The sequence below is a fragment of the Vespa mandarinia genome, chromosome 24 (genome assembly GCF_050613455.1).
Source record: "Vespa mandarinia isolate Hongniang chromosome 24, ASM5061345v1, whole genome shotgun sequence".
Classification (NCBI taxonomy): domain Eukaryota; kingdom Metazoa; phylum Arthropoda; class Insecta; order Hymenoptera; family Vespidae; genus Vespa; species Vespa mandarinia.
The window spans coordinates 1,350,001-1,360,000 of NC_140833.1; the positions used below are offsets into that span (position 1 = coordinate 1,350,001).

The 10,000-nt window shown below is 28.3% G+C and overlaps 2 protein-coding genes across 5 annotated transcripts in view; both read right to left on the reverse strand.

Annotated features, from left to right (window-relative positions):
- Positions 1 to 57: 57 nt before the first annotated feature.
- LOC118442850 (U11/U12 small nuclear ribonucleoprotein 35 kDa protein) lies at positions 58 to 2,198 on the reverse strand. Of its 2 annotated transcripts, none has more exons than XM_035869039.2 (4): positions 2,090 to 2,198; positions 1,661 to 1,876; positions 1,376 to 1,589; positions 58 to 1,279 (listed from the first exon to the last, which is right to left on the reverse strand). In XM_035869039.2, exons 1-4 carry the CDS (start codon positions 2,090 to 2,092, stop codon positions 1,179 to 1,181), a joined length of 534 nt encoding a protein of 177 aa, XP_035724932.1. In that variant the 5' UTR covers positions 2,093 to 2,198; the 3' UTR covers positions 58 to 1,178. The 2 variants fall into 2 exon arrangements, with proteins under 2 accessions (XP_035724932.1, XP_085519959.1); XM_085663833.1 differs by having other exon boundaries at positions 1,955 to 2,094.
- Positions 2,199 to 5,596: 3,398 nt separating this feature from the next.
- Positions 5,597 to 10,000, reverse strand: part of LOC118442845 (uncharacterized) — a 13,730-nt gene continuing 9,326 nt past the window's right edge. For 2 of the 3 annotated variants that reach the window (XM_085663855.1, XM_035869013.2), the window contains exons 5-8: positions 9,928 to 10,000; positions 9,116 to 9,315; positions 8,781 to 8,933; positions 5,597 to 7,594 (exon numbers count right to left, since the gene is read on the reverse strand). The exon at positions 9,928 to 10,000 is cut by the window's right edge and continues 69 nt beyond it. In XM_085663855.1, the coding sequence (XP_085519981.1) occupies positions 6,010 to 7,594; positions 8,781 to 8,933; positions 9,116 to 9,315; positions 9,928 to 10,000 (2,011 nt within the window). In that variant the 3' untranslated portion in view covers positions 5,597 to 6,009. The remainder of the gene's footprint in view (positions 7,595 to 8,780; positions 8,934 to 9,115; positions 9,316 to 9,927) is intronic. The other variant, XM_035869012.2, reaches the window with a different exon arrangement.

A 10,000-nucleotide genomic window follows, 5' to 3' on the forward strand; every position in this document is an offset into this window, starting at 1 on the left:
GTATAATAGATGGTAATAAAATAGGGGTTGGTTTATTATGATTGTCACGATCAAATATATCATTCAAAATTTTATTTCTTTAGATTTTCTCTTACATAATGTAATTCGAACGAATAACTATCACGTTTGAGTTTCTTTCTATCTCTATCTTTATCTACAGGCGCGCACACGTGTGCCTGTTAAAATCTATCGTATTTAGAAAAACTTGTCTTTGATCGCGCATACCTCTAACCGATATATATATATATATATATATATATATATATATATATATATATATAAATATATATCAAATATATACTAAAGGTTAGTACTAATGTTATCCAATTTACGTCATCGTTCGATCATCAATAATCTGAGTTTTCCCCTACTTTTGTTCTTAATGGAAAATAACGCGTCCTCTCGATACGTTATCATGATTCCGCGAAAAATAGAAAAAAAAAAAAAAAGGAATAATAATTATAATAAATAAAATAAAATAAAATAAAATAAAGTAAAAAGAACAATGAGAAAAATAAGAAGGAAAGAAAGGAAAAGAAAATAGCTCACGAACGAATCGTGGTGAAACGACAAACGACGAAATAGGAATCCAAGAATCAAGCGCCAATTTGGATTAATTGATCTTCGAGGATTCAAGTCGAACGATTAGGAGTAAAGTGCAATAAAATTCTTTCTATGCTCGACGAAATAGGAAAAACAATCTTTATCGAAGATGAAAACGTTGTTAAAGCTTTTGCTTGCTAAAGTTCTAAATCTTCAAAAGCGTTTTGAAGTCAACGCGACGAGAGGAGCCTCCTTATATGGTGAGCTTTGCGGACGAGAGAGGGCGCAACAACGTCCAAGTATAAAGTTCCGCGTAAGCGTCTTTAAAGATCAGACAACGTCGAGACGTCGACACGTTTACATCGTCGATGTTCAAAACAAAAAAAAAAAGAAACATTAAAATCTTGATCTCGTATATCGGTCACTTTTGCTAAACCAACGATTTCCTATAATATCACGTATATTTGATTACATTTATAAATACGTTCATAAATTATATTTATAAAAAGAAAAAAGTGAGAAAAAAAAAAGGAACACTTATTATTATATTATTATTATATATCATAGAAAATCGTCAAGGTTACTTTCTACGTTCTAATTCTCACTTAATACATTAAACATTTGTTAAATCGATATCACGATTTTATAATGTTAGGTATTATTGGCTTTTTGAATGGTCTGTCTCTTCCACCAAATCGTAACTGACCAGATTCTTTCTTTCCTCCGAAGCCACCACCTAAATAGAACATAGATAATTTAAAATTATTATTATATCATTTTTAAGGTTATATCAGGTTATAAAGAGTATCGTATTATTCTTTTATATTTATACCTAATCTTCTAGGTTTCCAGCCTTTCATAGTACGACTGCATTCGAAGTCTACAAAAATTTGATATCCTTTCAGTGTCGTGTCTGTACAACGTCTTACTGCTCTTTTTGCTTCATCTATATTTCTCATTTCTACAAAACCATAACCTTGAGAGAGACCAGTAACTAAATCTATTATAACTTTTGCCGATAATACCTCTCCGTATCTAGAAAAAAACTGTGTATTATAGGTTAGAAATAAAATTAATTTTCAATGGTTTAGAAAAAGATTCAATAGAAATTGTATACCTCTTTTAAATCTTGCTTCGTTATCTTTGATCCAAATCTAGCTACGTAAAGCGTTCTTTCAGGTTTAGATTTTAAACCATGAGGAGGTTCATAATGTGCTTGCATAGCCCGACTAACAGCTTTGTCGTGAGGCTCTGTATCGGTCCCATCTATACTACCAGCTTTTAAAGGATCATATTCTATTGCATAAGGTGTCCAATTTTGCAAGGATTGTTCCTATTAAAAAAAAAAAAACACATTTCAAATATGTATTAACATTTTAAAAATATAATCTTATATATTTCAAATTCTAACCTAACAAAAGTCTTCACTAATTATAAAGGAGATTAAGTATACAAAATATTTCATTAAAATATCATATATATATATATATTTCGTACGATTAACTAAACAATATTCTAATATCATTTAAGCGAACAATTAACTAACCATTGACAAATTATTTTTTAATTTACTTCGATAATAAACACTTCGTAAGCTTATCTGCTTCGATACAGATGTCTTTCATGCAAATGTACTGCCATCTGTGCGATACAATCGGTACTATTATTTTGATATGTACGATTCAATTTTAATCGTAAAGAAATTTGCGGTAACAATTGTAATTCTTTTTTTATCGATTGAAAAGAATTTATTAAACGATTCAATTTATTTTTTTTTTTTTGTCGAATTCGATAAATATTTTTACGTTTGATAAAATATCTCATTATTATTACACAATGGACAATCAATTGTTTCTCGTAGTAGATTCGAGGACGACGCTCGACTACGTGATTCAAATGCATTTTTACGTTTCGTCTTTCACCGTGATTAAATAAATAATCTATATTTGTAATATATAAAAATAGAATGTATAGAGGGATTAAATACATATTGTTTCTTTTTGCATAAATATACGATCTGCATGATATTTGATATCGACGTGACAATCGTTAGAAGAAGCTGCGTAAGACGTTTACATTTTCGTACACGTTTGCGATGAAAGAATTTATTTAAAGACACAACAGGTGCATATTACATGTACAGTTATTTACATAATTCTACTTTTAATCGTCCATTAAAATTTCGTAAATCATTCGACTATTTTACTCGTGCCAATATCGTTCTAACAATTGCAACATAAATCATAAAACCCAGGAGGTCGAGAGGGGGGATAATAAATTATTGTATCGAAAATTATTTTACTTACTTTATATCGAAGAGCCATTTAAAGAATACGCGTTTCTTTTTTTTTCTTTTTTTTTTTTTATTTGTTTCTAACAAAATAAATTTTTTATTCTTCCAAATGAAAAATAAGAAGAAACGAAAAAAAAGCAAAGAAAAGAAAAGAAAAAAAACGCAGTGACCTTTTCAGACGGCACTTCTGGCGTATTCTTTGACTCTAAAAAAAAAGAAAAAAAGAAAAAAAAAATGAAAACAACAAAAAAAATTCCTACTTAATTAAGAAATTATTTAATAATATTTGCTAAATATTACAAACGTAATACTAATACTCGTTTTCGATCTGTACGATCTACAAAAAAAAAAAAAAAAAAAACCAAGAACAAAAACAAAAACGAATTACATTCGTGGAATTCTTACAAAAATTGGTCTTCCTCTATGGTCGTTCTTTAATTTTCTTTTCTTTTGTAATCTTTTTTTTTCTTTTTTTTCTTTTTCTTTTTTAACAAATCAACAAAGACAACATAATAAGAAAATTTGTTACGAATAATTATCTCACATTGATTCTCTATGTTAATTAATAAATTAAAACCGTATGTCACGTTAAAGAAGATCTAAGTCTAAATTTGCCCCCATACGTTTTAACGCCAATATCATATTGACGGCCTTGATCCATCGTTTTTTAATAACATATCGTTTTAATCGTTTCTTACAAATCGGATTTTCCAATGCAACATCGAGCCAACGATGTTCTAAAAGTCCGCCTGCTGTTGGTCTCCGTCTGTAGAAAGAAAAAAAAAAAAAGAAAAAAGAAGAGAAATAAATTAAACGAATTTCTTTCATGGATTAATTTCATTAAAAAAGAAAAGAAAAACAAAGGAGAAAAAAAAAAATATATATATATATATACAATGTGTCTAGATTCTTCTATTTATGTGATTCATATAAAAAAAAAGTTGGTTTATAAAAATACGATTAGAAACGAAAGATGTACTTTTGGGAATGTACTCAAAATGCATTTATCATTATTTCAAATACAATTGGAATATTTGAATATTTGCAAGTTTGGCAATTATTAATTCGACAAATGAAAGGCTTGCATTATTTGCAGGAAAAAAGAATTTTCGAAATTGTAATTGTTATAATAAATCATAAATATTTTTCAAAGCATATATATATATATATATATATATATTTATGATAAAGCATTTTTAGACATAAGTTTATCTAAACGTTTTTCATCCATTTGATCTCAGTAATACGTATGGTCCCACGCTTTTTGGACACCCTATATATATATATATATATGTGTGTGTGTGTGTGTGTGTGTATTTATTAGGTTGGAAACTATGAAAGAGGCGCTGAATGAAAATAAATAACTAAACAAAACGCCCGTTTCATAGTTTCCAACCTAATAATTATGCAATATAAATAAAACAATGGAAATAATGTAATGTTTTATAAAGAAATCATTTTTTTATGTATCGTTTCACGTAATAATCATACATCATTCTCCATATCTCTCTGATATGAGCATAATTATTAAAGTGGTCTAAGTAATTAAATAAATTACGATATTAAAAGAACATACATAATTACAATATTTTCTCCCTTGTTGTATAGTAAAAATTTCTTTTTTATTTACAACAAAGAATTATCCTTTTCTTTTTCCATTTATTAAAAAAAATATAATGATATATATCTAACGTTATAATGTAATAATAATAATAATAATAATAATAATAATAATAATAATAATAATAAAATAATACATTTTTCAATATTAAAAATATAAACACTTTTTCAGTGTTCTCTCTCTCTCTTTCTCTCTCTCTCTCTCTCTCTCTCTCTCTCTCTCCCTCTCTCCCTCCCATTGTAGAAAAATAAGTTGTTTTTTTTCTTTCTTTCTTTCTTTCTTTCTTTCTTTCTTTCTTTTTCTTTCTTTTTATTTTTTATTTTTTTTTTCCTTCAATATTAAAATTCAAAACCACCAAATGTCTACGTTATCAGAGAATATCTCAAAAGAAGAAGAAGAAAAAAAAATAATAAATCTATTATTTAGACAACTTTTATAATCGTAGGCTCATATACATTCAAATACATATACCTTCAACATTTACATATAATAATATACAATATACTTATCCTTACATAAATACATAATTAATTATGATATATAATAATGTAAAAGGTTTCGCATTCATATCTGCTCATTAACCTTACCATTTTACTTTTTCTTTTTTTCATAGATCGTTTCACAACTTACTATATATATATATATATATATATATACATACATACATATATATATATATATATATCCTTACGCATTTCATGTACATAGATACAATGACTAGATTTCTATCATAATATAATATAATTACAAGAAACACGTCTCAACAAAAGATTTACAAATTTCTATAATCAAGTGACAATAATGAAATAATAATAATAATAATAATAATAATAATAATGATAATAATAATAATAATAATAATAAAATATCATCGAGTAAATTCTGAAAATTAATAAATACTCGACGAATGTCTTTTATTTCAAAAAAATCAATGCAGCTGGAAGTTATTAACGAAACAAAAAAAAATAAAAAAAATAAAAAAAAAAAATGAAATGAAATAAAATAAAATAAAATAATAATAATAATAATAATAATAATAAATCGAATAACTGAACATTATGAGGAACTTCAATCCAATCCTATTTTATTATCTCGTTCATTGAAATAATTATTATTATGGCATTTAAAAATATATATTTTTCAAATATAAATATTATATATTTATAACGTATATAGAATTTGCGGAATCGCTTTGAGATTTATCCTGAGAAAGAGAAAGAAAAAAGAAATGAGATGAATAGATAAATCAGATAGATAGATAGATAGATAGATAGATAGATGAATGAAGGACAAAATAAAAATATTTAGGGCCGCATTAAGCGCAACAATTTTTTAAATGATGAATGGTCTCCTCAATTTCTATAAGACAAACAATCTTTATAAACAAAATAAAAAAGTAGAAGAAGAAGAAAAAAAAAAATAAGTATACGCATAAAAATCTTTGGAAAGAAAGATAAAATATTAAATATGTGTTAATTGTCAAATTAGGACAATTACGGAAAAAATATAAATGCGGCCCTAAAAAAAAAAAAAAAATAGGGTACATCATTCTTCAACGATACGTCGGATTAGATGATTTATCAGTAACGTTATTAGCCGATGATTTTTGTTGTTTCGATTGAAAATATTCCGCCAACGAGTTCATAGTTTTTCTGGCAATTGATTCCTCTCCGCACCAATCAATACTAACAGATTTTCTTCCTAACGTCGAAGTTTTATTACCAATTTCCTCCCATTCGCCTAACAAATGAAGTAAAAGATCTTTCGTATTAGCCGGCTCGTCGAGATTCAAACTTTTATGTAAATCACGCAAATTCGATATCCTCGGTACATCCCTGCTAGTCTCACCGAACGAATGTTTCACTCTTGTACGTCTCCATGGTGGCGTTAAATCAATTTCATTATTTGATTGTAATTTCATGGATTTCGAATTATCGATGACCTTGATTACAGAACTATCATTAGAGTTATCATGATCGTTCGTACGATTAATTTCATCGTGATTGTTCATCGTCGTCATTGTCGTCGTCGTCGTCGTCGTCGTAGTCGTCGTCGTAGTCGTCGTCGTAGTTGATAACGAAACATTATCCAAACTTGACTTTCGTCTTTTGAATGAGTCGAACGGATTATCAATCGTATTATTATTATTATTATTATTACTATTATTATTATTATTATTATTATTATTCGAAGAACGATCGTAATTACGATTACTATGAAAGGTCGTTCCATTGAGTTTCCTTTGTTTCTTAATAATCGACAATTTTTCAGCGATCTCATTGTAATCATCCATCTTCTTTTCATTATTATCAATTTTAATGATTCTTTTCGAATAATTTTTCTTTCCTTTGAATAAATTCGATCCAACGTATTCTAATGATTTATCATTGTCCTTAGACGTGGACGACGTTGACGTAGACGTTGACGTTGACATAATCTTTAGATCTTCCGTTAAATTATCATTTTTTCTTTTAGTAATAACATTGTTTCTTTCCTTGATCGTATCTATACCGCCCATAGCGATATTGCGCAATTGTTCGGACAATTTAATTATTTCATCGGCTAAAATAATTTGACTGGCCTGATCACGTGACGATTTATCAATAGCCATACCCTCTGATGCTCTTCTTTCTAAAGCTAATCCTAAACTTGGTACGTTCAAATAATAACCACGTATATTGTCCTCTGTTTGTGAATTATTCGTATCGGTTTCCGACGATTCAAAACTACAAAGACTTTCTCTTGGTGAAGTACATTGTGCCCTTAACGATGATACAGTCTCGTCCATATTATTATCATCCTTTGATCGACGACATCTATCAGAATATTCGAAATTATTAACGTTATCGATAACGTACGGACTATCGGGATGCTCTCTCCAACGTTCAACGAACAATCTCAAATTATCCTTCGTCAAATCGAGTTCGTCGTTATTGTTGTCAGGTATGACGTTGCATCTTCCATTGGCCTTAGTACATAATTTGATCGAATCAATTAATACGGTAGAATCTAATTCTATTTTATTTGATTTCGTTAGATCTACGTCGTTGTTTTTATCCAGGTTGATTAGAGGATCATTCTTCTTGTTTATGGCCAACCAACGATGTTCACGACATTGCGATGCTGACGCTCGTTTTCTGAAATATTCATAACAGGCTCTTCGTGAGTGGGTTCGTTTCTTTTTTTTTTTTTTTAGTTATTTTTTTTTTTTTTTTTTGAGATCGTTTTTGGGATTTCTTTCTCTCTCTCCCCCTCTCTTTCTCTCTCTTTCTATCTATATGTATTTATATCTATATGTCTATCTCTTTTCGCATCTCTCATTCTTTTCATTCAAAATGATGAAACGAATAAACGTGACAAAGCCTTGTTTCTTCGAGATAATATCAAAAATATCACATTCGATGGAGCCGACGTAGGAGACTGTTCGATTAGAAACGTGGAGAAAGCAATAGATGATATCTAATATCTAATTATCGATATATATATATATATATATATATATATATATATATATATCGGTTAAGAATGGTTAATATATTCTATTATTATAATGTACGATAATTAATATATTCTATTATTATTATTAAGATTCTGTTATGTGATAGATAAAATATGATTAAAGAAAGAGAATGACAGACAAAATGCTTAATTAAGCTTTTAAACGTTTCATAAAATAATAATAATAATATATATATATATATGTATATGTATATATATATATATATATATATATATATATATATAAATACACACACATATATATATTTTTTTAAGAGAGAGAGATAGAGAGAGAGAGAGAGAGATAGAGAGAGAGAGAGAGAGATAAACGAAGCTATTATTAAAGAAATTTCAGAATATTTTCGAGAGAATCCGAATTTTTCTTCTTTTTTGTTTTTGTTTTTTTTTTTTTATCTTCCTCCTAACAAAAAACTTAAATTTCTAAATAAGCAAAACAAGAGAAAAAGGAGGAAGAGGAAGGATGAATGGATGTGGTAGAAGGAAGAGGGCTAAGAATTTCTAAACGAGTTATAAAAATTAATTCATTCTCTTTCGAGACTTATATTTTACGGTGATTTTCTAATTTTCTTTTTCTTCTTTGTTTTTTCCCTCTCTCTCTCTCTCTCTCTCTCTTTCTTTCGTTTTGCAAGATCAACCGACAAAATTTAGAATCTTAACAGACTATATAGTCTCCTATATAGTCTCGAAAGAGTATAATTGATTTTGTTGAAATCGTTTAGAAAATTTTCAATCAATGTCTTCATAATACCTCCCACTTTGTATGTATGCGTATATATATATATATATATACATATATGTACGTACTCTTTATCTTTTATCAGCAAACATCTGATGAAGTCCTTAGCATCTTCGGATATGTCAGTAAATGCCTCATGATCGAAATCGTATTTGGCGATGGTTACGTTCGCCATAGTTTCGATATCGGTATCACCCATAAATGGCGACAGGCCGGATAATCTGTAAAACAATATGTACATATATATAAATATATATATATATATATATTATATTCTTTTTTTAGTATGGCTAATAATGAAACATGTTTTATATTTCATATTATTGTTATTATTATTATTATTATTATTATTATTATTATTATTATTATTATTATTATAATGGTGATAAAATGTATTGCTCACAGTACGTAACAAATGACGCCAATGCTCCACATATCCGTGCCGAATCCAATTTGATCGAAATTGACGACCTCCGGTGCGACAAATTCTGGCGTACCAAACAATACTTGAAGTTTCTTGTTTGGATCATAATCCCTGGCCAATCCGAAGTCGATGATTTTTATTCTGTTACCTTCCTTCGTCAAACAGAGTATATTCTCTGGCTAAAGAAAAAGAAAGAAGAAAAAAAAAAGAAAAGTGAGGAAAAAAAAACAAACAAAGGAAAAACAAACATGATTAGAAACATTAGTGATAATTGAAAACGTCGCTTAGTTTCTTTCTCTTCTTTACTTTTTTTGTATTTTTTTTTTTCTTTTTTCTCTTTTCCTTTTTTTTCTCAACGTCATATCTATTAATGTAAAAAAACACACACGCATACACGCACGCACGCACGCACACGAAAATGAATTAAGCCTTTTACTGTTGTGGGCGCATATATGCGTCCATCGAAGGCCATCGAGTGTGACCTGTGGACGCATATATGCGCCCGGCGAAGACTTTGGTCTCGTGTGTATGTCGTCTCCTGCGTTCGTATTCGCGTGTCTCATACGTTTCAACTTAGAAAAGCTCGCAGTCAAAAAAAAAGGGTTAAATATAACTTTGTAATTGTAACAATGATTGGTATAATTATTTCTATTATTCGAAATATTCCCTTAGCAATTATGTAACTTCTTAATTAATTCTAATTAAGTCAATATTCTATCGTAAATAAATAAATAAATAAATAAATAAATAAACAAACAAATGATAAAATAATTAATTAATTAATTAATTACCTTCAAGTCGAGATGCAAAATTTTTTGAGCGTGTATGAATTCAATGCCCTCGCAAATTTGTCGCATGAAAACG

Bases quoted from the DNA above. Each gene is read 5' to 3' on its own strand.
- LOC118442850 (XM_035869039.2), bottom strand. The intron at 1,590-1,660 runs GTATACAATTTC...TATAATACACAG, and splicing joins CGAAGCAAGATTTAAAAGAG to TTTTTTTCTAGATACGGAGA. The intron at 1,280-1,375 runs GTATAAATATAA...TGTTCTATTTAG, and splicing joins CTGGAAACCTAGAAGATTAG to GTGGTGGCTTCGGAGGAAAG.